Here is a 24,675-nt window from a genome sequence, read left to right as displayed (position 1 = left end):
CAGCTCACTCTTCCTCTCCATCTCCCCGCAGGCTGCAATAAGCTGACGGACCAGGCCTTGCTGTACCTGCGCCGCATCTCCAACGTCACTCTAATCGACCTGCGAGGTTGCAAACAGATCACCCGCAAAGCCTGTGAGCACTTCATCTCGGACCTGTCCATCAACAGCCTCTACTGCCTGTCCGATGAGAAGCTGATCCAAAAAATCAGCTAGAGACCCTCCCCGGGGCAGACTGAGGAGAAGGAAAAGAGCCCATCCCACCCCTCTCGGAGAGCCGCTCCTCCACATCCCCACCTTGCCATCTGTGTCCTGCCGCTGCCTCCCACCTGACTCGGCAGGCAGGGCCGCTGCTGGCCTCGCTCCACCGTCCTTCCTCCTCCTCCCCCGGGACTTCTGCCGATGAAGATGTCCCGCCAGGCTGGCCAGTACCAGAGGAGGAACGGGCAAATGGCAGGGAGCCTCAGCCCAGAGGCTGGCTGCTCCCAAGGCGGAGGTTGTAATAGAGATCTCTGTGCAGAGAAATGGGGCACCCTCTTCCCCCAGCTTTTCCCCTCCTCCCCGTCATCTCCTTGCCTTGAAACACTTGTCACTTCCCCCGTTAGCACAAAGCTTGAGGGTCAAGGTCTCTCCAAGGAAGCGGGAGCAGAGCTGGAACAAAACGTACCCCTCCGGGCCACCACCAGCTCGTTGCTTGCCCTGCGCTCTCAGCCCCCTTAACGATTTCCCTTGTCCGGCTGCAGGGGCTGTGATCGAACCCCCTCCTTCTCCCACCGCTCTCGCGCATCCGGGCGGCTCTTTCTGTGTCGAGGGCAGGAGCCCCGCAGCCGGGGTGTCGCGGGTTCTCCGGCCGCAGGCCTGGCGCACGCTGGCCAGGAGCAGGGGCTTTGCAGCCCGCTCTCCCCTGCCCGGGGAGGCGAGGCTGGGGGATGACGCGCTTCCACTCTGGGGCAGCGCCGGCCTTCCCGGAGCACCGTCTGTCCCGACGCAGCCCCGCACAGAGGTGATGGCCGGGGTCGGGCGCCGGCTGGGAGCAGGGGAGAAACCACAGGTACATCAGAGCTCAGGGAGGACTCGGAAAGCATCAGCCAGGGGTGAGTGAGCGCGCGGGGGGACAAGGAGCTGCCTCCTCTTCCTCCCCAGCTCCCTGCGCGTGGCCCGGCATCGTGAAGCACTCTAGGGCTGCCGCGGCCGGAGGGGCGAAGGCCGCTCTGTCTGCCCAGGGCGCTGTGGCCTGGGACCGAACTGGCACGAACTGCCCCGCTGCATTGTCCTCTCCTTCCCCCACCCCCCTTTTAGCTGCCGTTTTTCCTTTGCAATGAATGGTCGGTCCAAAGAACCTCTCTCTAGGGCAGCAGAGAGCTTTTTGCACTTTAAAAAAACAAACAAACAAAAAAAAAAAAAACCAACAAAAAAAACAAACACAAAAAAAAAAAAAAGGAAAAAAGGTTGGAATCTTCTTTTGGGTCACTATTTTATTTCCCTCCCTGTCCTGCCTGTGACCGGACGCTCCCCATCTCTCCCCCGGTGTCAGGACGCCGCTCTCCCCGGCCCAGCCCTCCCCGGCCCCCCCTGGCAGCGCGTACAGATAGCACAAACCGGCCCACCCTGTGCCACCGGTCCCCAGCCCCGGAGAGGACGGCCGAGGGGCAGGGGGGCTCCCGCGGAGGGCGGCCCGTGCCGCCCCGCTGCTTCAGAAGCAATAAGGGAGGAGAGGCGGCCGCCGACCCCCCCCCCCCCTGCCCGGGCGCAGGGGCTGGCGGCGCGTCCTCCGCTCCCCGGCTGCCGGAGGGGGATGCGAGGGGGCGATTGCCGCAGTGCCTCGGGACAAGGGGCAGTTTTGCCGCAGTGAATCCGGAGGGCTTTGAGCAGAAAACACCCCGGGCGAGAGGAAGAGCGGAGAGCCGGGCCCCCGGCCGCGGCCGGGCGGTGGAGGCCTTCTGCCTTAGTCTCTCTTGTTGGTGGCTCCCGTGAAAGACGTCGGAAGAATGAAAGCTTTTCTTTTTCCTTTGGATTGATTTTTTTGAGTTTTGCAACGAGAAAGGAGGAAACAAAAAAATAAAAAAAGGGCAAAAAAAAAAAGGAAAAAAAAAAAAAAGAAAAAAAAAAAGCTGGGGTAGAGCTTAGCCGGAGCGGGGTGGGCGCGGGGCTCCCTCTGCCATGCTCGGCGGGCGGCAGCGGACCCTCCCTCGGGGCGGGCGGGAGGCGGGCGAGCGGCCGAGCTGGGGGGCGGCGAGCCTTCCCCGGTGTCCCCACCACCACCACCACCCCCATCCCAGCTGCAGAGACTCCGGCGTGCGACCCTCGTCACGCCACCGGCCACCCTCCCCTTCCCCCCCCCCCCCCTCCCCCAGGTCCGTGGGCAGGGGGTGAAAATCCACAAGGAAGAAAAAAAGAATTATATATATAAAATCACTTAGTGATTTAAAAGCAACCCAGACTGCTCCCTAAAGACAACTCCTGCAAGAAAAGTCACTATTGTTTAAGGGTTTGGTTGTGTTTTTGTTTTGTTTCAATTCCCCCCCTTCCCCCCTCCCCCGGAGAAATATTGTAAATATATATTTTTTTGTTGGCGATTTAGAGTCCATCTCTGATGTTTGTGCTTTAAAATTAAATGTAAGCATTAAGGGTAAAAGCAAACCAAGTCTTACGCTCTCTCAGTCGGTATGGTTTGGGTTGGGGGTTTCTTGTCTGGGGGCAGAGGGAGGGGAGCTAGTTGGCAATTTATTTTTTTTTTTGTTTGTTTCGTTTTTGGTTTTGTTTTGGTTTTTGGTTTTGGTTTTTCTTTTTTTTTTTTGGTTTGGTTTGGTTTTCCTTTTTCTAAGCATTCTCCGATACTGGTTTTAGAGAGGATCTTTGCTCATAACATATTACCACAGGGATGGGAGAGATGTTGTGGGGGGAGGGAAGATACCAGCCTCTGAAGGGAAATATTTTGTTTCTTGGGGGTGGATTTTTGGAATAAAAAATTTAAAGAAAAACAAAACCCTGCGTCTCGGCTCTGCCCGTTGTTTGTCTGCGAGGGAAGCGGAGGGGACGAGGCCGGGGCTGGGAGGCCACCGGCCCCCCAGGGACGCCCTGTGCCCCCCCCCGCCTCCGGCACTGGGGCTTCCTCCGCTGCCCACGCCGCTGGAGAGGAAGCCCGGGGCACGGTCACGTGCGCCGGCTCGCAGGCCTGAGCCCGGGGTGGCGGTGGCAGGTGTCCCCGTCATCTCCTGGGGGGTGGCGGTGGCAGGTGTCCCCATCGTCTCCTGGGGGGTGGCGGTGGCAGCCGTCCCCCTGTCCCCATCATCTCCTGGGGGGTGGCAGTGGCAGGTGTCCCCATCATCTCCTGGGGGGTGGCGGTGGCAGCCGTCCCCGTGTCCCCATCATCTCCTGGGGGGTGGCGGTGGCAGGTGTCCCCATCATCTCCTGGGGGGTGGCGGTGGCAGCCGTGCCCGTGTCCCCATCATCTCCTGGCAGGTGGTGATGGCAGCTGTCCCCGTGTCCCCATCATCTCCTGGGGGGTGGCGGTGGCAGCCGTCCCCGTGTCCCATCACCTCCCACCCCACCGGTGAGCCGAGGCCACCGGTCCCCTGGGGCCGTGCGGGGACGTTGCCCGTCCTCTGCCTCCCTTGGGGAAAACCGCTCTCTCCCGTCGGATTCCCGGGCTGCTGGAGGCGAGGGCTTTGCTGCTCCCCTGCTCGCGCCCCGATGGAGAGCGGCCTCTCCGCAGCAGCCGCGTTTTGGCGCAGTTTCCCCCTCCCCAGCAGCCCCACCTCTGCAACCTGCCTGACGAGGAGCGGGCAGGGAGCGCAGGCAGCAAGTGCAGGCAGCTCCCCCGCAGCTGGGGCCGGACCCGCCGGTGCCTTGCGCAGGGCCTGGGCCGGCTCCGTGACTGGCTCTGCTTGGGACGGGCTTTATCTCCCCAAGCTGGGCAAGCCAGAGGCGTTTCCCGCCTCCCCCGGCCGCGCCGAGGCCGGGGTCAGGCCGGCAGGGACGTGCCGGGCTGGCTTTCCGCAGGGATTTATTTCTCTTCCCCTCTCCCCTCTTCCAGCAAGGCTGGGTTTAAAAGCTGGGAGGCCGCTGGGAGCGGAGCTGGGGCCGGGGCAGGCTCGCCTGCTGCCCCTCGGCCACCCCGAAGGCCTTGCGCTGGTCCCGCAGCTCTTCCAGGGCTGGCTCTGGGCTGCAGGGCCACCGAGGTGACATTTACCGTCCCCCAGCCTCCTCCGCAGGGACTTCACGGTCCAGGCCCCCCCTGCGGCGGTTGGGGCTGCACCAACGGCAGCAAAACAAGCCCCGGGCCGGGCCATTTGCATGGCGAGGCGCAGAGCTCGCTCTTCCGTGGGTGAACGTTCTCCTCCACGGGTGGCTGAAGCCACAGCCACCCTCCCCACGCCTTGGCACAGCTGCGGCCACCTCGGCCCCGTCCGCCGGAGCACCACCGCCTGCCCGCCCCGGCCACGCACCGCGCACGGAGGCACCGGGGACCGAGCAGATCCCCACGCCCCAACCCGCCACCCGTCCCCTGCCCTCGCCCTGTCCCCTCCGTGTGTCCCCTCTTGGCCCCGGGGGGGCAGGGAGGCTCCTGCCCGCGGTGCCGCCGGAGCAGGGCGGCTGCCTCCGTCACCCGGCGTGGCCGGAGCAGCCGCCCCGCTGCGCAGCCCGCTCTTGCCCCGGCCCTCTCTCCCTGCCGCACCCCGGGGTGGGGGGGTGTCCCGGCCCAGGCTGCGCGGTGTGACACGCTTGTGGCTGCGCATCACCCGCAGTGACACCATTGATGGTGTCAGACAGCATCACCCGCGTGCCCTGTCACACCCGCTGCCACGCGCGCGTGCACGCAGACAGACATGCGTGGTGCTGCGCGGTGCCACACATGCCGTCATACACGGTCACACCCGGTGTCTCACGCGCACAGCGTGGAGTGCCACACGTGGCGTCACGTGCACTGTCACACCTGCTTGGTCACACGCACAGTGTCACACCCATGGTGTCACAGCCAGTGTCACACCCCCACAGTGCCACAAACATGCACAGTGTCACACACACAGTGTCACACCCAGTGTCTCACACACACACAGTGTCACACACAGAGTGTCACACACACACAGTGTCTCACACACACAGAGTGTCACACACAGAGTGTCACACACACCCATGGTGTCACACACCCACAGTGTCACACACACAGAGTGTCACACACCCATGGTGTCACACACACCCATGCTGTCTCATACACGGTGTCACACACACGGTGTCACACACACCCATGGTGTTACACACCCATGGTGTCACACACACGCATTGTCACACACCCATGCTGTCACACACATGGTGTTACAAACCCACAGTGTCACACACACCCGGTGCCACACACAGTGTCACACACACCTGGTGTCACACACACACACCCGGTGCCACACACACAGCGTCACACACACCTGGTGTCACACACACACCCGGTGTCACACACACCTGGTGTCACACACACACACCTGGTGTCACACACACACCCGGTGCCACACACACACAGTGTCACACACACCTGGTGTCACACACACACACCCGGTGCCACACACACACAGTGTCACACACACCTGGTGTCACACACACACACCTGGTGTCACACACACACACCCGGTGCCACACACACACGGTGTCACACACACCTGGTGTCACACACACACCCGGTGCCACACACACACGGTGTCACACACACCTGGTGTCACACACACACACACGGTGCCACACACACACACGCGCCCGCTGGCGTCACGGCCACGCCCGGGTGGGCGGGGCGGCGGGAAGGGCGGCCCCGGGCCCCGCCCCCCCCGCTCCGGCCCCGCCCCCGCTCCGGCCCGGGGCGGCAGCGCCGCCTGTCACGGACACGCGCGCGGGCACGCGCACGGACACGCGCTCCCCTCAGGCCGCCCCGCCCGCCATGGCCCCCCGCCGCTGAGGCCGCGCCGCCGCCTGGGCCTCCCCGCGCCGGGCCGGGCCGGGTCCGTCACGGGTCCATTCCGGGTCCGCCCCGGTTCCGGTTCCGGGTCCCGGTTCCGGTTCCGGGTCCGTCCGGGTCCGGTCCGGCGGCGGTGGGCGGTGGGGCCGGCGGGGCCGGCGCCGCGGCGCAAGATGGCGGACCTGGAGGCGGTGCTGGCGGACGTGAGCTACCTGATGGCCATGGAGAAGAGCCGCGCCGCGCCCGCCGCCCGCGCCAGCAAGAGGATCCTCCTGCCCGAGCCCAGGTGAGGCCCCGCCGCCGCCGCCCGCGGCCGTCCGTCCCTCCGCCCGCCCGCCCGCCCGGCCCTGCGTCCCCCCGCCCCGGCCCTGCCCCGCTCCGCTTCCCCCCACCCCGTCCCAGCGCAGCGCGGGCCCTGCCCCCGGTCGCGGCCCGGTCCCGGCTCCCGCGGCCGGGCAGGACCGGATAGGGGCAGGGCCACCGCCGCCCCGGTCCCGCCGCCCCGGCCTCCCGGGCGCACCCCTCCCGCTCGCCTTCCCCCGGCGCGGTGCGCGCACCCGCCTCTCCCGGGCGCGCGCACCCCCCGTACACGCGTGTACGCAGGCGCGCGCAGGCACCCGGCCCGCGCGCACCTGCCCGGGCACACTCACGGGCACACGCACCCGGCCCGGCGCACCCACAGCCACACGGACACACGCCCTTCCCCGGTGCACCGGCGCACCCAGCCGTGCGTGCCCCCCACCCCCACCCCCGTGCACACCCACGCGCCATCCCGGCGCGCCGCACCTCCCCTTGCCAGGCGCACCCGCGCCCTCCTTGCAGCCATGCCGCCTCCCCGGCGAGCGTGCAGCTCGTGTGCGCGTGCGCACACGCGTGTACACACGCTCAGAGTGCTGGGGGGGGCTGCGTGCACACGCGTCTGTCCTTGCACACGCGTCTGTGCTTGCACGTGCGCACACAGCGTACCCCAGCGCACGCACACAGGGGCTCAGCTGGCGCACGCAGGACCTCTGGCCGCCCTGTGCGCACACGCGCGTGCACACACGCACACACCCGCGCGCGTGCACGCGCACAGAGTTGTGGTGCTCCCCGCCGCGCGCGCCGCCCCTACGCCTGTGTCGCTCTCATGCGCGCACCCCCTCCTGCCCACGCAATCCCCTTCACAACTTCCCTTTGCACGCCCGGCCCGCGCCAGCCCCGTGTGCAGCCCAGGGCACGCGCACGCACGGCCGGACCTGCACAGCACAGCGAGCATGGCGCGGCACGCCGCACGGAGCGCGGCGTGGCACGCAGCAGCACAGCATGTCCTGCGCGGGGTACAGGTGGTGGACAGCACAGCGCACAGGCGCCCCGCACAGCCGGATGTGCGCAGCAGCCTGACACAACACCCACAGCGTGGCCCAGCGCACACCGCCTGGCCCCCACGCTCCCGGCACACACGCAGCCCTGCACACATGGCCACACGCTGCTCTGCTCCTCCCCAGGGGCCCGAGGGGACCCAGGCGTGCGGCCCCAGTCCACACTCCCACTGCCAGACCCCACTGCCCTCCTGCGCCTCAGCTGCCAGGCACCAGGGAGGCTTTTTTGGGGGTTCCCTCCTCCCCAACCTCCCTTGGACCCCGGCGCGTGGGGCACCCTGTGCCTGACCCTTACCGGGGCCCAGCAACGTGTCACACTCGGCGGGGGGGGGGCACACACAAGATGGGAGGACGCGCACGCCAGCGGGGCTTGGGGTGGCCACAGGGACACAGGAGGGGCAGGGGGTAGAGGAGGGGCAGGCATGGGGGGCACTGGGGGTGTCGGGAGCAGAGGGCTGCCGGGGGGTATGGGGGAGGCGGGGCGCTGAGCCCCTCCGGTGTCTCCCCAGCATCCGCAGCGTCATGCAGAAGTACCTGGAGGACCGGGGAGAGGTGACGTTCGACAAGATCTTCGCACAGAAGATCGGTGAGCTGGGGACACGGGGGCTGCTGGGGCCATGGGGGCCACAGGGGAGGGCACGTGGATGAGCGCCCACAAACGCAGGGATGCTCATCGTGTGCCTGGGCAAGCGCGGGTGGGCTGGGGGGCTGGATTGGTGGCAGCCGTGACAGCGGTAGTGGCCGTGGCCGTTCCCCTCTGCCCCTGGCATGGCCTGGGGGAAGCGAGGGGGCTGTGGGGCCGGGCTGGGCAGAGGTGCCTGGGGGCTGCGTGACACAACCCCCCACGCCGCGTCCCCCACCCCACGTTCCCCGCCCTGCGTCCCCCACCCCGTCACTTCCCCCAGCGCTAACCCTCCGGGGCAGGAAGCGCGCCTCACTTCCTCCCGCCGGCTCTGGCGGTTTCCGGGCACGTCCGCCCCACGGCAGCCTGCTCCGTGGTGCCCGCCTGTGCCCCTGCCCCATTGCTCCCCCCACTGCACCAACCTCCTTGCTACCCCACCGAACCCCTGCCCCGTAGTGCCCCGTAGCACTGCACTGCTCCTCCCTGTGCCAGCCGGTGTCCTTGCCTCACTGCATTGCCCTGCCAGACCCTGGCCAGTCCCCAGCTTGGCACTTCCCCTTCCCCGAGCCTGGCATGGGGGTGGCTGTGGGGACAGGCAGGCCCAGGGGACGTCCCTGTGCCGCTTGGCCTGGGCTATGGGGCACACGCCGCCGCTCTGGGGCAGGCACCTCTCACAGAGCCATGGCTCTGTCCCTGCCAGGGTACCTGCTCTTCCGGGACTTCGCATTTAACCAGGCAGAGGAGGCCAAACCCCTGATGGAGTTTTATGAGGAGGTGAGATGGGGGGCACCCATCTGGATGGACCCCCGTGGCCATTAGGAGGGTTGGGGGTGGGATTTGGTACCTACAGGGCCCACAGGCGTGGTACCAAGAGCATGCAGAGTACCCAAGGGAGACGGTGCCCAGGGGGCCAGGAGGTGATGCTCTGGGTACCCAGGGGACGTGATAACCGTTGGGTGCTTGCGGGACATGGTACCCAGAGGGGCTGGAGCCGTGGTTCCCGGCGTACCAGGTTCTGGGGGCTGTCCAGCCCTGGGCTGCACCTGCCCGGTGTGGGGTGAGGGCTGTGCCCCGTGGCAGCGCGGGCCTGGGGGCGGTGTGCCCCTGTGCCACGGGAGCTGTGCCCTTGCCAGATCAAGAAGTACGAGAAGCTGGACTCGGAGGAGGAGCGAACCACCCGGAGCCGCCACATCTTCGACCATTACATCATGAAGGAGCTGCTGGCCTGCTCCCACGTGAGTACCGTGCTGTGCAGGCGCTGTGCCGGTACTACAGTAGGGTTGAGGTACCGAGGTGGGGTCCCCAGAGCGGGTGGGAGGGATGTATCCAGTGTGCCCAGGGGGCCTGGTACCCAGTGTCTTCAGAGGGAACTCCAAAACCACCACTGACTGTTCTGGGAGCCACAGACCCAGCCCTATGGATGGGGGTTCCTCCGCGAGTTCCCCAACTTGTGCAGCCCTGCCTGGCCCCTGTGGGGCTGCCTTGCCCCTGTGCCCCTGTCCCTTCTGCCCAGGGTGACACGGTCCCCTCTTGCCTCACAGCCCTTCTCCAGGAGTGCCACGGAGCATGTCCAGAGCCGCCTGAGCAAGAAGCAGGTGCCCCCAGACCTCTTCCAGGTGGGCATCACCCGGGACAGAGAGGGGGTCCCTGCCACCTCTGGTACTCGGAGGGTTAATCCTTATGGGGGGCTGGTGAGAGGGTGCTGGGGGCTGGTGGCGACAGGGGCTCCTAGGCGGGGAGGGTTGTCCCCAGAAGGTATGGGGACCCCAAGGGGTGGTGAGGGGGTCCCCAGCAGGTTGGGAGTGAGGGGGATTGCTGGTGGTCTGCATGGGGTGGTAGTCAGGAGACTGGGGGCTGGAGGTAACAGGGGGGCTCCTCAGAGGGTGATGATTGGGACCCTGGATGTAGAGGTGACAGCAGGGTCCCCGGGGGTGGTGATGTTCAGGTCCCCAGAGACTCAGGTGACCCTGGGTGGCAGAAGCATCCCCAGGGGCCTGGCAGTGGCAGCGTGGCAGTGGGGGTATGTGAAATCCCAAGGGTGGAGGAGACCTCAGGTAGCGATGGGACCTGAGGGGTACGGGTGACCTGGGTGGCACTGGGGACCCAGCGCTGAGCCCTGTGTCCCCCCAGCCCTACATTGAGGAGATCTGCCAGAACCTGCGTGGGGGCATCTTCCAGAAATTCATCGAGAGGTGAGACGGGGGAAAGTCCCACGTGGATCGGGGTGTCCCATCCCACTGGGCACCAGGGTCTCCCGGCCCAGAGAGGGGCCAGGGGTCCCTTCTTGGATAGGAGCTCCAGGTGTGTCTGTCCCCAGACCAGGGACTCAGGGGACTCTTCTCATCCCCAGGTCTGGCCCGGGGTCTCTCTGTTCCCAGACAGGGGTCCCGGGGGGCGTGCTGCCTGTCTCCAGACAAGTCCAAGGGGTCCTTCTGCCCCGAGATGGGTCGTGGAGGGGGTTTCTCCAGGGGCTCCACTCTTGCCCTCTCTGTGCTTCATTGCAGTGACAAGTTCACGCGGTTCTGCCAGTGGAAGAACGTGGAGCTGAACATCCATGTGAGCAGGGACCCCTGCACCTCAGGCCACCCCGGGCACCTCTGGGCACTTCCAGGGAGGGGGACGTGGGCGCAGTGACAAGGCTGCTGCCCCGGGGCTCACTAGGCCCGGCACGGGTACCATCGGATGAGCACCCCGCAGGGGCACCCTCGCACAACCCCCAGGCTTTCACTCGCTCACAGGTGGCTCTCCCACACACGTTCACGGGGACATGTGGAGCAGCCTCCGTGTCCCTCACCTGGGGAAACTGAGGCAGGGTGTGGGACCCCACCACCACCACGGACACACGCAGCTCTTGGTGCAGGGCTCAGGTGGGACTCAGGTGTTCAGGCTCACCCCCGCCTCTTTCTCGCCCCCTCCAGCTCACCATGAACGACTTCAGTGTTCACCGAATCATCGGCCGCGGCGGTTTCGGGGAGGTCTACGGCTGCCGGAAAGCGGATACGGGCAAAATGTAATGGGGGATGCGCCGTCGCGGGGGACCAGAGGGATCCGCCTGCGATGGGGGGGGTGCTGGGGCTGTGGTGGTGGTCCCAAGGGCATCTGCAGTGGTGTTGCCATGACGACAGATGTTAGGGGGTTGCAGAAGTATTGCCATGGCTACAGGTCTCGGGGGGGGATACAGGGACATCACGGCCGTGGGTAGTAGCTGGATGCGGTGATGTGGCCATGGGTGCTGGCAGTGGAGGGACGCGATGGCGTGGCTGCGGTTGGTGGGGCCGTGGGCAGGGCAGGGCCGTGGCGACATGGCGGTGGCACTGGAGGGACGTGGCCACGGGCAGAGGCGGGCTTTGGCACCGAGGCCGTGGGCAGCAGCAGGGCCCTGCAGGGACTGTTTGCCTGCCCCCAGGTACGCCATGAAGTGTTTGGACAAGAAACGCATCAAGATGAAGCAGGGCGAGACCCTGGCCCTCAACGAGCGTATCATGCTGTCCCTCGTCAGCACCGGGGTGAGGGAACGCAGGCACCGGGCAGGGCTGGCACCCCGGTCTCAGGCTGTGGCACAGGCGAGGGGAGAGGGACGGTGAGGGAGGGTGTTTGCGGGGCACCGACGGCACTGCATGACCCCGTCTCTCCTGCCAGGACTGCCCATTCATCGTGTGCATGTCATACGCCTTCCACACACCCGACAAGCTCAGCTTCATCCTCGACCTCATGAACGGTGAGAGGTCGCTGGCCCCGAGGGACCCCGTGGCTGATCCCTGGCCCCAGGGCCACGGCTGGCCTGAGCCACGGGCTCGAAGCCCCGCACCGTCCCCGGGGCGCGGAGGGCAGTGCCAGCGAGACAACCGGTCCCTGTCGCCGCAGGGGGAGACCTGCATTATCACCTGTCCCAGCACGGCGTCTTCTCGGAGGCGGAGATGCGGTTCTACGCGGCTGAGATCATCCTGGGCCTGGAGCACATGCACAGCCGCTTCGTGGTGTACCGCGACCTCAAGGTGACCAACCCCACAGGCACCCCACAGACACCTTGGGCACCCACACCCCCACGGGCACCCTTGGACCCCGCAGGTGTCTAGAGGCCCCATTGGCATCCCCGGGCCCTGTAGAAACCCCCCCAGGACCCTGGGGGCACCCACAAGTATCACAGGCACCCACAGACTCTGCAGGAGCCCTCAGACCCAGTGGGCGCTCCCCAAACCCAGAGGGCACCCCCAGGTCCCATGGGCACCCCCGACCCTGCAGGAACCCCCCAGACTCCATGGGCACCCTTGGGACCCCACGGGCATCCTGAGACCTCGGGGGACACTCGCAGACTCCACCGGCGCTTCCCGGTCCCACGGACACCCCCAAATCCCACAGAGCACCCCAGCCTGACCCATGTGGGCACCCCCAGCCTCGCTGCCTGCCCCCCCCCCCGCTCTGTGCCCACGGGCAGCGCTTGGGCTCAGGGGTGGCACGGTGTCTTGGCAGCCAGCAAACATCCTCCTGGACGAGTTTGGGCACGTCCGCATCTCAGACCTGGGCCTGGCCTGCGACTTCTCCAAGAAGAAGCCCCATGCCAGTGTGTGAGTGTGCCCGTGCCCCTGCCCTGCCCTGCCCTGCCCTGCCCGCCCGCCTGGCACGGCCCCTGACCCTGCTCTTTGTCCCCGCAGGGGCACCCATGGGTACATGGCTCCGGAGGTGCTGCAGAAAGGAGTGGCGTACGACAGCAGCGCCGACTGGTTCTCGCTGGGCTGCATGCTCTTCAAGCTGCTCCGGGGGTGAGTGTGCAGGCGCGGGTGGGCACCAGCGGGCGCATGTGGGCACCACTGAGTTCCCCTCTTCCCTCGCGGCCGCAGGCACAGCCCATTCCGGCAGCACAAGACGAAGGACAAGCACGAGATCGACCGTATGACCCTCACCATGGTGAGTTGGGGCACCCCGGCCTTTGCCCTGTGTGCCAGGGAGGGCCGAGGCAGGCGTGGGCAGGGCGCGAGCACCCCTGTGCTGCTGTGCCCCCCCGCCACGTGCCGGCAGAGACCCGGGGGGGGGCACCCGGGGCATGGGAGGGGGTGCTCTGTGGGATTTGGGGGTGTCCGTGGGACTGGGAAGCGCCGGTGGAGTCTGCGAGTGTCCCCCGAGGTCTCAGGATGCCCGCGGGGTCCCAAGGGTGCCCATGGAGTCTGGGGGGTTCCTGCAGGGTTGGGGGTGCCTATGGGACCTGGGGGTGCCCTCTGGGTTTGGGGAGCGCCCACTGGGTCTGAGGGCTCCTGATGACCAGGACAGCTGGTCCCTGAAAGTGTGCAGTTCCCAGAGTGTGTGTTCACGCCCATCTCTACATGCGTGTGCAGAATGACATGTGCATGTGTGCAAGTGGGTGTCTGCACGTGGGCGGGGTTGTGTTCACGCCCACGTGGGGGGGGTAGGTTGCACACAGGGGTGTTTGCAGTGTCTGTGTGCTGTCCATGCACACGTCTGTGTGGCGTTTACACGTGTGAGCCGCCATGCGCTTGTGTGCCTGGTGTGTGCGTGCGCACGTCCGTGTGTACGTGCTTGCACAGGACTGGGTGTGCACATGCACATTGCACGTGTGTGTGCCTGCATGTGCATGCATTGGTGCGTGCGCTCTGGTGCACAGGCACATGTACGCGTGTGCATGTCCGTGCGCGCGCGCACCTCCCTGTGTCAGTGTGTACCCTGTGCACGTGCAGGTCTGTGTGTGTCTGTGCACACGTGTGCGTACCTGTGTGCATCCCTGTCCCCGTGCACACGTGTGCCTTGGTGCTTGTGTGCTCACAGCGTGAGTGACCGTGCCCTCTGCCGCAGGCCATCGAGCTGCCGGACTCCTTCTCCCCCGAGCTGCGCTCCCTGCTCGAGGGGCTGCTGCAGCGAGACGTCAACCGGCGGCTGGGCTGCATGGGGCGCGGGTGAGTCACGGCGGGCGCCGGGGCGGTGCCCGGGGCCGGGGCGGAAGGCAGGCAGGGAAGGAGGGTGTGCTGGTGCAGCACCCCGGCCCCAGGGTTGCAGCCGGGAGCCTGCAGCGCTCACCCCCTCTCGCTCCCCAGGGCTCAGGAGGTGAAGGAGGAGCCCTTCTTCAAGGGCCTGGACTGGCAGATGGTTTTCCTGCAGAAGGTGAGGGGCACGACGCCCGGGCACGGGAAGGGGTACGGGGGAATGGGCAGCCACCCCTCTAAAACCCCTTTCCTGCCTGCAGTACCCGCCGCCCCTGATCCCACCCCGCGGTGAGGTGAACGCAGCCGACGCCTTCGACATCGGCTCCTTCGATGAGGAGGACACGAAGGGCATCAAGGTACCGGGGGCGGAGGGGCTGAGCGTGGTGGGGCTGAGGTGGCAGGCAGCCCCTAACCCGGTGACGCCTGCCTGCCTCCCTGCCCGCCAGCTGCTGGAGAGCGACCAGGAGCTCTACCGCAACTTCCCACTCACCATCTCGGAGCGGTGGCAGCAGGAGGTGACGGAGACCGTCTTCGAAGCCGTCAACGCCGACACCGACAAGCTGGAGGCCCGCAAGAAGGCCAAGAACAAGCAGCTGGGCCACGAGGAGGGTGAGTGGGGCCGGGTGCCCCCCGGCTTCACCCGACAGCCCCCCAGCTCTGCCCGGCCCCCTGGCCGTGCCCTGGGCTGACCCTGCCTCTCCCCGGCGCGGCGGGCACAGAGTACGCCATGGGCAAGGACTGCATCATGCACGGGTACATGGCCAAGCTGGGCAACCCCTTCCTGACGCAGTGGCAGCGCCGCTACTTCTACCTCTTCCCCAACCGCCTCGAGTGGCGCGGGGAGGGCGAGTCGCCGGTAAGGCGGGCGCGGGGCAAGGAGGGGGACACAGGGCGGTGCGGGGCGAGCACGGTGCTCGGCGGGACACGCCTCCACTCTGGCAGACACCAGGGTGTGCTGGGCATGGGGGGCACAAGGAGGTGTGAGGGGGGGCGCATGGGGTGAAGGATGCGCACAAGCAGGCGTGGCACTGTGAGGGGTGTGGGGGCACGTGCCGGGGGCGTGAGGGGACCTTGGTGAGGACACGGAGGTCTGGGGGCAAGGGCTGGGCTGAGCCTGTCCCCCCAGCAGTCCCTGCTCACCATGGAGGAGATCGACTCGGTGGAGGAGACGCAGGTGAAGGAGCGCAAGTGCATCCTGCTCCGCATCCGCGGCGGCAAGCAGTTCGTGCTGCAGTGCGATGTGAGTGTGCCCCGGGTCACCCGCTGGGGCTGGTTGCCATCCCCTTGGGGTCACTGGCCACCCCTGCCAGGCGCTAGCCACCTCCTGCCCCTCACTGGCCATCTCCTCTGGGTGCCAGTTGCTCCCGCTGGGCACTAACCAAACTTTGCTGGGTGCTAGCCACCTCCTGCTAGCTGCTAGCCATCCCCTCTGCTGGGTGCTAGCCGCCTCTAGGCCATCACTAGCCATCGCCTCCTGGCCACTAACCACCTCCTCCTGCCAGCTGCTGGCCACCTCTTTGCTGGCCACTAGCCCTGCACGTGACTAGCCCTCCGAGCCGTCACGGGGCACGACTACAGAAAGCTTGGGGCAACCCCAGAGCCCTGGCACCCCGGGGAGCCCCAGACCACCCTGTACCCTGCCCTGGCACCCCAGGGAGCCCCGGCCTGACCCCTGCCCTGCCCTGCACAGAGCGACCCCGAGCTGGTGCAGTGGCGGAAGGAGCTGCGGGACGCCCAGCGCCAGGCCCAGCAGCTGCTGCAGCGGGTGCCGCGCATGCAGAACAAGCCCCGCTCGCCCGTGGTGGAGCTCAGCAAAGTGCCGTTCATCCAGCGCTCCGCCAACGGGCTCTGACCCTGCGCCGCCGCGCCCGCGCGCCCTCCTCCCCCCTTCCCACCCCGCCTCTAATTTATTGGGTTGGGTTCCCGCGTGCCCCCGCTCCTTTTTGTCGTCCCCGGGCCAGGCGTTGGAGGACGCCCAGTGCCGGCCTCACCCGCCGGGCGCAGAGCGGGCACGGCTGCGACGTCGCCATCCCAGCCCAGCCTCCGGCACGGAGCTGACGCTGGGCAGGTGGCGCGGCTCGGCACCTCGCCCCGGCGTCCCCTCCCAATCCTCTACGAACTCTCCGGCTAAGATGAAGGCAGCCCCCGCGCCCCCTTTCCGTGCCCGCCCGCTTCCTCACCGCTGTGTGTGCCAAATGGGGCAGGTGGGTGCCCAGCTCCGGCCAGGCAGGGAACCGGCCAGCTCGTTTCACCTGTAGCCTTTGCCCACCTCCCTGCGAGCCGGCGTGCCCCGGCTCGGCTGTGCCCGTCGTGTGGGTGCCAAGTCGTTAGTGTGCGTGTGTGTGTGTGTGTGAATGTGTGTGCGCCCAGCGGGACCCCCTGTAAATACTGTGCCATGGGTCCCCTGCGCCCCCCCGGCTGTGCCCCTGCCCCTCCTGCCATCCCCCCTGGGCAAAGGGGGCACCCCCCCCGTCCCCTGCCTCCCCCCCCCGAGCTGTGGGGCGGCAGTGCCCGGCTGCGGAGCATGGGGTGGCCGAGGAGGAGGGAGCAGGTGGGGACCCCCCACCCCCCCCAAATCAGCCTCGTGTGACGCTGGCCCCGGTCCCCGGCCGGTGGGCGCCGGGGCAGGGTGTCCCCCAGGGCCCCCACCCCCTGCCTGCCCCAGTCCCTGGCAGCATCTGTAAATATTGGTCTCCGGTCGGTCTGCTCCAGGGGCTGGGGCGGGCAGGGGGTGGCACCGGGCAGGGCCAGGGCCGTCGGTGAATGAGATTTTAATGAGCAGAGACGTGAGAATGTGGAGGAAAAAAAAAACAAAAAAAAAAAAGGAGAAAAAAAAGTTTTTATAATAAAAATCTGGAAAAACACCGTCGAGCTCCACCTCGTTGCAGGGTGGCAGAGATGTCCCCGTACCCGCTAAGGGGCACCGTGCCCCAGCTCCCTGTCGCCTCTGGTGATGTGGGCAGGGGGGCTGCCTGCGTGTCCTCCCACGGCCACGCTGGCCCTTTGGGGACGTACCGGGGGGGGGGGGGGGGGGGCGGGTGAGAGTTGTCCCCGTGCCCTGCGGGATGGGGGGTCCCGGCTCAGCGGTTGGGTGCTGGGGGCGGGGGGGGGGGGAGCGGGGAGTCGGGTCCCCGTCGCCGAGCTGTCCCCGTGGGTGACCTCGGCTGTCCCCTTGCTGGGCGGGCAGCACCCACCCCCCCCTCCTCTGCCCGCGGCCTGCGCGGGCGGCACGTCCGGGGCGAGGCGCGCCCGACCGGCGTTCCGGCGTTCCTGCCGCCCGGCTGGGCCCGGGGCTGGGGAGCGGCGGGGCCGGAGCCCCGGGGGATTCTCCGGTGCCCGGTGAGAGGCTTGTGCCGCGGTCGCGGGAGGGAGCAAAACAAACAGCCCCTGCTCAGGGCGGGTGGAGGCAGCCCCAGCGCGGGGGTCCGGGCCCCGCAGCCCCCACCCCCCCACACCCCCTGGATCCCCCGGGAGTGCCGGTGCTGCACGGGGCTGGGGCCGGAGAAGGGGAGGGGAGGGGAGGGGCGGGGATGGGATGGGATGGGATGGGATGGGATGGGATGGGATGGGGGCAAGCCCGGGCCCGGTCGCAGGGCGCAGGGAGGTCCCGGGCACCGGGTACCTACTGCGGGGCTGGGGAGCACGGCGTGAAAGGGAGAGGGAGTCCCGGGGCACCGCAGACCCGCGGGGTACCCAGGAGGAGGTGCCGGGGAGGGGGCAGCGCCCGGTACCGGGGCAGTGCGGGATAACGGGTCACCGGCGCGGAGCGGGCCGGGCGGGGGCGGTCCCGGGGGCAACCCCGGCGGGGAGCAGACCCGGTGCTCGGGGCCGCCGGTACATCTCATCTCCGGTGCCGGGCGCGGGATTGCCGCGGGGGCCGGCGTCCCGCCGTGCCCGGGTGCCGGTTCCGGGTGCCGGTGCCCCGGCAGCCGTGCCCGGTGCCGGCCCCGCCCCGCGCCGCCGCGCTGCGCCGCCGCCGCCGCCGCCGCCGCCCCCGCGCGCAGCCATTGCGGGCAGGCCCGGCGCTGCGGCCCGTCCGCCCGCGCGCTGCCCGGCGCGGCCCCGGGGACATGGTGGCGGGATGGCCCGGCCCGCCGACACCTTCCCGCTGCACCGCCTCGTCTGGCACAACCGGCACCAGGCGCTGGACAGCGCCCTGCGCTCCGGCACGGTGGGCGCCGCCACCGGCAGCGGCACCGGCAGCGGCGCGGCGGGGGCACCGGCACCGAGAGCCCCCACCCACCGCCGGGCAGCGGGCGCCGCGGGCAGCCGGCGCAGCAGCGGGAGGCGGGGGGGGGGTGTGGGTGGGGGGTGTGGAGTGGGGAGCAGCGGGGACCCGGGCACTGGGAGCTGCGGGGTGGGGGACTGGGATGTGAGGGCAGCGGGGGCACCGGGAGCCGGGGGGGGGGGGGGGGGGGCGGGCGGGAGAACGGGAGACCCGGGGCTCGGGGACAGGGGACCAGGAGCGCTGGGGGGGACCAGGAGCACTGGGGGGTACTGGGGGCACAGGGGACCGGGAGCACTGAGGGGGACCAGGAGCACTGGGGGGGGACTGGGAGCACTGGGGGAGGCTGGGGGCACAGGGGACTGGGAGCGCTGGGTGGGACTGGGAGCACTGGGGGAGGCTGGGGGCACAGGGGACCGGGAGCACTGAGGGGGACCAGGAGCACTGGGGGGGACTGGGAGCACTGGGGGAGGCTGGGGGCACAGGGGACTGGGAGCGCTGGGTGGGACTGGGAGCACTGGGGGAGGCTCGGGGCACTGGGAGGACTAAGGATACTGGGATACTAGGAGACTAGCACAAGGGGGCTGGAAGCAACTGGGAGCGCTGGGAATGGGGTACTGCGGGCACTGGGATAGGAGCGCTGGAGGAACAGGGAGACTGGGGGCTCTGAGGTACTGGGAGAAGTGGGGACTGGGAAATTGAGGGCGCTGGGAGCACTGCGGGGGACTGGTGGCGCTGGGACAGGGGTACTGGGATCATAAGGGACTGGGAGCAGTGGAGATAGAGGGGAACTGGGATACTGGGGGCACTGAGAGCATGGGGGATGCGGGGATGGGAGCATGGGGGGCACTGGGCATGGGCACCCTGGGAGCCTGGGGGGCCGGGAACTGGCGCAGGGGGATCAAGGACCGGAGCAGGATGAGGGGACAGGGATCAGGGGCTGGGGGGCTGGGGACCAGCACTGGGGTGCCAGGGCAGGGCCCGGGGCTGTGGTGGGACAGGGGGGTGCGGGGTGCCTGGGGCACCCCAGGCCGGCGGCGGTGACCCTGCCCGTCCGTGCAGCACGATGTGGAGCTGATGGACCCCCGCGGCCGGACCCCGCTGGAGCTGGCCGTGTCCCTGGGCCACCTGGAGTCGGTGCGGGTGCTGCTGCGGCACAACGCCAACGTGGGCCGGGAGAACGCCAACGGCTGGACGGGTACGCGGGCACGGGGGCCCTCCGCCGCCGGTGCCACCGACATGGGGGCACCATCACGGGGCGCGGGCGCTGGCGGTGCCTGGCTGACGGTGCCCCGTGCCCCAGTGCTGCAGGAGGCGGTGAGCACGGGGGACCCCGAGATGGTGCAGCTGGTGCTCCAGTACCGTGACTACCAGCGGGCGACGCGGCGGCTCGCCGGCATCCCCGAGCTGCTCAGCAAACTGCGCCGGGTACGACCCTGCCCCAGGCGGGTGGGCACCCCCCCACCACTGAGGTCCCACCAGGCTGGGGGCCAGGGGGGGCAGAGGGGAGCCCCTGGACCCCCCCAAGTCTCCCTAGGACCCCCGTCTCCTCCACAACCCGACTCTTTCCACGGGGACCCCCTGCTTATCCTTCCCTGCCAGGCCCCCAGCCAAGATCCTGCTCTCCCAGGTCCCTCTGATCCCTGCCCAGGACCCCAGTAGGGACCCCCATCCCTGCCCCCAAGACCCCCTATCTCCCCAATGATCCCAGCAGGGACGCCCCACTCTTCCAACCTGCCGTGTCCCCCGGCTGCTCCCTGACCCTCTCTCATCTCTTCCAGGCATCCGACTTCTACGTGGAGATGAAGTGGGAATTCACCAGCTGGGGTGAGCGGGTCTGCGGGGCCAGGGGCCGGAGGGGTGCCCCCCCCCCCCCTCCCGCCATGCCGCTGACGGGGCGCGCGTGCCCGCAGTGCCGCTGGTCTCCAAGGTGTGCCCCAGCGACGTCTACCGCGTCTGGAAGCGGGGCGAGAGCCTGCGGGTTGATACCACGCTGCTGGGCTTCGAGCACATGACGTGGCAGCGTGGCCGCCGCAGCTACATCTTCAAGGGAGAAGGTCAGCTCCAGCTCCCGCGGGACACCCCGGGACCCTCCAGTGACCCTGGGGATCCCCCCAGACCCCGTGCGCTATAAGTACTCCCCCGTAAGGACCCCACATCCCCTATAGGGACCCCAGTTCCCCCTTCCAGCAGCGCTGGGGACCACCTCAGCCCCCACACATACCAGGGACCTCAGTCCCCTGCAGGGACCCCCAATTCCCTACCGGGACCCCCAAGACCCCCAGATACCCCTGAGATGCAGTGATCCCCAGGCTCAGGGGTGTCGGGGTGCCACGGGGTGCCAGGCACTGACCCAGCCCCGGGGCAGATGCGGGTGCCGGGGTGGCCGCGGCGGGCGCTGACCCATGTCCCCGTGCGCAGACGAGGGGGCAGTGGTGATGGAGGTGGACCATGACAAGCAGGTGGTCTACACGGAGACGCTGGCCCTGGCCCTGCACGAGCCCGACCTGCTGCTGGCGGCCATGCAGCCCTCGGAGGAGCACGTGGCCGGGCGGCTGACGTCCCCCATCGTCTCCACGCACCTCGACACCAGGAACATCGCCTTCGAGCGGTGGGCTGCCACCCCGGGAGGGTGCTGGGAGGCGAGGGGGGGGGGGGCATGTGGCGGACCCTGGCACGGCGATGGGGGGGCAGCACCAACCGGGAAGGGGCCGTGCCAGGGCTCGCACTGGGGAACCGCGTGCGAAAGGGAAGGAAACGCTTGTGCAAGAGGGCGAGCGGCGTGCGAGGAGTCCCCCCCCGCGGGGGGCTCACACCTTCCGCCTCCCCAGGAACAAGTCAGGGATCTGGGGCTGGCGCTCGGAGAAGATGGAGGTGGTCAGCGGCTACGAGGCCAAGGTGGGCATGGCAGGGGGATGGGGGGGGGACGGACACCCCCCTGGTGCCCGGCGGGGCTGATCCTGTCCCCCGGCAGGTGTACAGCGCCAGCAACGTGGAGCTGGTCACCAAGACGAGGACGGAGCACCTCTCCGACCAGGACAAGTCACGCAGCAAAGGTGACAGCCCCGTCGGCCAAGCAGGGAGCCCGCCCGCAGTGGGGACAGGCCCCCTCCTGGTGCAAGGCCCGCCCCCTAGTGCAAGGTCCACACCCTTCCTGGGTGGGAGACGTGTCAGGCGATGGGTTGCCACACTGGGTGCCGGGTGTGACCGTGTCAGGCGTAGGACAGCGTGTGGGGTGTGACCCGTCAGGCATGGGACACCGTGGGTGCTGGGTGTGACCCATCAGGCGTGGGACACTGTGGGTGCTGAGTGTGACCTGTCAGACGTGGGACACTGTGGGTGCTGGGTGTGACCTGTCAGGCGTGGGACACCATGGGTGCCGGGTGTGACCCGTCAGGTGTGGGACAGCATGTGGGGTGTGACCCATCAGGTGTGGGACACCGTGGGTGCGGGGTGTCACCCGTCAGGCGTGGGACCCCGTGCGGGGTATGACCTGTGACAGCCTGGGCAGACATGGGGGTGCCGTGCCCCCTGCCCGCGCTGCACCCCTGCACCTCCCCTCTCTCCCCGGCCAGGCTCCAAGACCCCCTTCCACTCCTTCCTGGGCATCGCGCAGCAGCACGGCACCCACAACGGGGTGAGTGGCCGGGGCGGGGGGTCCCCCCGGGGGGCTGGGGCGCACCCCCAGGTGCCGGGGGGGGGGGGCCGGGGGCAGGGCTGAGCGGTGCCGGTGCTGCCGCAGGCACCCGTGCTGCAGGCTGCCAGCCCCACCAACCCCACCGCCATCACCCCCGAGGAGTACTTTGACCCCCACTTCGACCTGGAGACCCGCAACATCGGGCGCCCCATCGAGATGTCCAGCAAGGTGCAGAGGTGAGGCCGCCGCCCCGGGGTGGCAGCGCCCCAGGGACGCGGGCACCGGGATGGCGGGGAGCCGATGCAGGGCGGTGACATGGCACTTGGGGGTGGCAGGACTCCTGGGAGTGGTGACACGGCCCCCCGGGATGTGGCACCGGGGGTGTAAGGGACCCACGGGGGTGGTGACCCGGTCCCTGGGATGTGGCACCAAGGGTGGCGGGGCACCCATGGGGAGTGGTGACACAGGCCTGGAGACGTGGCACTGGGTGTCAGGACCCACGGGGGTGGTGACGGGGCCCCAGGGGATGTGGCACTGGGTGTCAGAACCCACGGGAGTGGTGATGGGGTCCCAGAGGACGTGGCACTGGGTGTCAGGACCCACGGGAGTGGTGACCCAGTCCCTGGGATGTGGCACCAAGGGTGGCAGGGCACCTGTGAGGAGTGGTGACACAGGCCTGGGGACATGGCACTGGGTGTCAGGACCCACGGGGGTGGTGACGGGGCCCCAGGGGACATGGCACTGGGTGTCAGGACCCACGGGGGTGGTAACCCGGTCCCTGGGATGTGGCACCAAGGGTGGCGGGGCACCCATGGGGAGTGGTGACACAGGCCTGGGGACATGGCACTGGGTGTCAGGACCCACGGGGGTGGTGACGGGGCCCCAGGGGACGTGGCACTGGGTGTCAGGACCCACAGGGATGGTGACGGGGCCCCAGGGGACGTGGCACTGGTGGGGTGCCCGTGCCCACGCCGGTGCCCGGGCAGGTTCAAGGCGACGCTGTGGCTGTGCGAGCAGCACCCGCTGTCACTGGCGGAGCAGGTGACGCCCATCATCGACCTCATGGCCATCTCCAATGCCCACTTCGCCAAGCTGCGCGACTTCATCACCCTCAAGCTTCCTCCCGGCTTCCCCGTCAAGATCGGTGAGGGCGGGGCCGGTGGGGCGGGGTAGGGCGGGGCAGGGGTCCATCCCGGGGCGGGGCCACTGACCCCTGTACCCCCAGAGATCCCCCTCTTCCACGTGCTCAACGCCCGCATCACCTTCAGCAACCTCTGCGGGTGCGACCAGCCGCTGGGCTCCGTGCGGGTGTGCGCCCCCGCCCACCCCCCCAGCACCCAGCTCCCCAGCACCCAGCCCCCTGGCCCCAGAGGTGAGGCTGGGGGAGGCAGGGGGGCCCTGGGGGTACTTGTGGCTGGGGGGCTGCTGTGGGATGGGGGTCTCCAGGGGGTAGGGGTCATCCCAGGGCTGGTGTGTGCGGGTGCAGGGCGCTGGGCACTGGGGGGGGGGGATCCCTGGGCTGGGGGTGCTGGGTACCACCAGGCTGCCCGTGGGCATGGTGTGACGGGTGCTGCGGGGTGCCAGGGCCAGGGGGGTGTCAGGGCCCGTGGACCCTCCGTTGGACACAGGGTGGCGTGGCCGGGGGTGCGGGGTGCTGTGGGGTGCTCGGTGGCAGAGGGTACCCGTGGTTGCAGGGGGTGCCGCGGGTGTGGGACGCCGTGGGGTGCCGTGGGACGCCGTGGGGTGCTCACGGCGCCCCACGGGCGGGCGGTGCGGCAGGCTGGCCCTTCCCGTGCGAGGTGGAGGCGGGGGTGTTCGAGGTGCCGGCGGGGTACACGGTGCTGGGCGCGGGGCGCAGCGAGCCCCTGCGGGACGAGGACGACGACCTGCTGCAGTTCGCCATCCAGCAGAGCCTGCTCGACGCCGGCACCGAGACCGACCAGGTGGGACCGCGCCCCCTCGCCCCGGCTGACCCCACCCCCACTGTGGGCCAGGCCCCGCCCCTGCCTTGTCCCCGCCCCCTCGGCGCAGGCCCCGCCCCTCAGCCCCGCCCCACCCCCGCAGGTGACCATCTGGGAGGCGCTGACCAACACCCGCCCGGGCGCCGACCCGCCCCCCTACGACGAGGACCTCCAGCTGGAGCGGTGAGGCGCCGCCCACAGGGGCGGGGCATGAGCCTGCCCCGCCCACCCCACCTGGGGCGGGGCCAAGGCAGTAGGGCGGGGCCTTAAAGGTGTCAGGGTGGGGCAGAGGGGTGGGGCGCTATAGGGAGGGGCTTCCTGCTCCCCGGAGGGTGTGGCTGTAATGGGCGGGGCTAACTGCAGGTGTGGGTGTGGCTAGCAGATGGGCAGGGCATGTGGAGAGGGACGTGGCTCTATGGCCCAGGGTGGCGCTGTGAAGTGGGCGTGGCCACCTGGGGTGGGGTGTGGGTGGAGCACGGTGGGCGTGGCCTCCGCGAGGGGGCGTGGCCACAGCGCCTCTCCCCGCAGGGCCCTGCAGGAGAGCATGCTGCTGCAGGCGGGCCCCAGCGCCGACCCCCCGGCAGCCGGGAGCCCCCCCGGGGCGGGTGGTGGCAGCCCCCCGGTGCCCCCCGGCTACGGCAGCTTTGCGGAGCAGCTGCGGCTGGCCATGGCGCTCTCGGAGCGGGAGCAGGAGGAGCGGGAGCGGCGTCAGCGCGAGGAAGACGAGGAGCTCCAGCGCATCCTGCGCCTCTCCCTCACCGACAAGTAGCACCGGGGTGCTCCGCCCGGGGACAGGGACGTCCCCCGCGGGGACACCCCACACAGGGACAGGGACGCCCCGCCGGCACCGCCTCGCACGGGGACCGCCAGGCACGGCCTCGCACAGGGACAGCCCGGCGTGGGCACCGTCCCGCACCGGGACACCCCAACTCAGGCACAGCCCTGCCTGGGGACCAGCCGGTGCCGGGGTGGCACCCCCGTGCCGGGGACCCCCCTGATGTGGG

The 24,675-nt window shown here is 68.9% G+C and overlaps 3 protein-coding genes across 8 annotated transcripts in view; all 3 read left to right on the top strand.

The window, feature by feature from the left end:
• KDM2A (lysine demethylase 2A) overlaps nucleotides 1-2,333 on the top strand; it is a 52,786-nt gene extending 50,453 nt beyond the window's left edge. The window contains exon 22 of one of the 2 annotated variants that reach the window (XM_076343726.1): nucleotides 32-2,333. In XM_076343726.1, coding sequence (XP_076199841.1) covers nucleotides 32-213 — 182 coding nt within the window. In that variant the 3' untranslated portion in view covers nucleotides 214-2,333. The remainder of the gene's footprint in view (nucleotides 1-31) is intronic. The other variant, XM_076343727.1, reaches the window with a different exon arrangement.
• Nucleotides 2,334-5,963: 3,630 nt separating this feature from the next.
• GRK2 (G protein-coupled receptor kinase 2) lies at nucleotides 5,964-16,712 on the top strand. Of its 2 annotated transcripts, none has more exons than XM_076343721.1 (21): nucleotides 5,964-6,221; nucleotides 7,803-7,879; nucleotides 8,616-8,689; nucleotides 9,049-9,150; nucleotides 9,457-9,531; nucleotides 10,046-10,107; nucleotides 10,420-10,471; nucleotides 10,834-10,925; nucleotides 11,322-11,421; nucleotides 11,555-11,633; nucleotides 11,780-11,910; nucleotides 12,386-12,480; nucleotides 12,568-12,675; nucleotides 12,754-12,820; nucleotides 13,721-13,821; nucleotides 13,960-14,026; nucleotides 14,109-14,204; nucleotides 14,295-14,457; nucleotides 14,568-14,704; nucleotides 14,978-15,088; nucleotides 15,539-16,712. In XM_076343721.1, the coding sequence occupies exons 1-21, from the start codon at nucleotides 6,109-6,111 to the stop codon at nucleotides 15,698-15,700; spliced, it is 2,064 nt and encodes a 687-aa protein (XP_076199836.1). In that variant the 5' UTR covers nucleotides 5,964-6,108; the 3' UTR covers nucleotides 15,701-16,712. The 2 variants fall into 2 exon arrangements, with proteins under 2 accessions (XP_076199836.1, XP_076199835.1); XM_076343720.1 differs by having other exon boundaries at nucleotides 14,975-15,088.
• A 411-nt stretch (nucleotides 16,713-17,123) lies between these two features.
• Nucleotides 17,124-24,508, top strand: ANKRD13D (ankyrin repeat domain 13D). 4 transcript variants are annotated; one of them, XM_076343723.1, is made up of 15 exons: nucleotides 17,124-17,187; nucleotides 19,136-19,271; nucleotides 19,377-19,501; nucleotides 19,855-19,900; nucleotides 19,987-20,130; nucleotides 20,495-20,684; nucleotides 20,905-20,971; nucleotides 21,048-21,129; nucleotides 21,649-21,710; nucleotides 21,816-21,946; nucleotides 22,697-22,854; nucleotides 22,936-23,082; nucleotides 23,490-23,653; nucleotides 23,775-23,854; nucleotides 24,200-24,508. In XM_076343723.1, exons 2-15 carry the CDS (start codon nucleotides 19,151-19,153, stop codon nucleotides 24,438-24,440), a joined length of 1,758 nt encoding a protein of 585 aa, XP_076199838.1. In that variant the 5' UTR covers nucleotides 17,124-17,187; nucleotides 19,136-19,150; the 3' UTR covers nucleotides 24,441-24,508. The 4 variants fall into 4 exon arrangements, with proteins under 4 accessions (XP_076199838.1, XP_076199837.1, XP_076199840.1 ...); XM_076343722.1 differs by lacking the exon at nucleotides 17,124-17,187 and adding an exon at nucleotides 17,875-18,019; XM_076343724.1 differs by lacking the exon at nucleotides 17,124-17,187 and adding an exon at nucleotides 18,677-18,744.
• The last annotated feature ends 167 nt before the right edge of the window (nucleotides 24,509-24,675 follow it).

Source organism: Aptenodytes patagonicus, chromosome 7 (genome assembly GCF_965638725.1).
Source record: "Aptenodytes patagonicus chromosome 7, bAptPat1.pri.cur, whole genome shotgun sequence".
Lineage (NCBI taxonomy): Eukaryota > Metazoa > Chordata > Aves > Sphenisciformes > Spheniscidae > Aptenodytes > Aptenodytes patagonicus.
Note: the sequence above shows the minus strand (reverse complement) of the source record. Positions and strands in the feature narration are given on the sequence as shown.

Excerpts from the sequence above, each read along its gene's own strand:
- GRK2 (XM_076343720.1), top strand. The coding sequence starts at position 6,109 with ATGGCGGACCTGGAGGCGGTGCTGGCGGACGTGAGCTACCTGATGGCC. Across the intron at positions 8,690-9,048 it reads TGATGGAGTTTTATGAGGAG|ATCAAGAAGTACGAGAAGCT; the intron begins GTGAGATGGGGG and ends TGCCCTTGCCAG. Across the intron at positions 13,822-13,959 it reads CTGGGCTGCATGGGGCGCGG|GGCTCAGGAGGTGAAGGAGG; the intron begins GTGAGTCACGGC and ends CTCGCTCCCCAG.
- ANKRD13D (XM_076343722.1), top strand. The coding sequence starts at position 17,930 with ATGGCCCGGCCCGCCGACACCTTCCCGCTGCACCGCCTCGTCTGGCAC. Across the intron at positions 23,083-23,489 it reads CCAGCCCCCTGGCCCCAGAG|GCTGGCCCTTCCCGTGCGAG; the intron begins GTGAGGCTGGGG and ends GCGGTGCGGCAG. Across the intron at positions 23,855-24,199 it reads GAGGACCTCCAGCTGGAGCG|GGCCCTGCAGGAGAGCATGC; the intron begins GTGAGGCGCCGC and ends CTCTCCCCGCAG.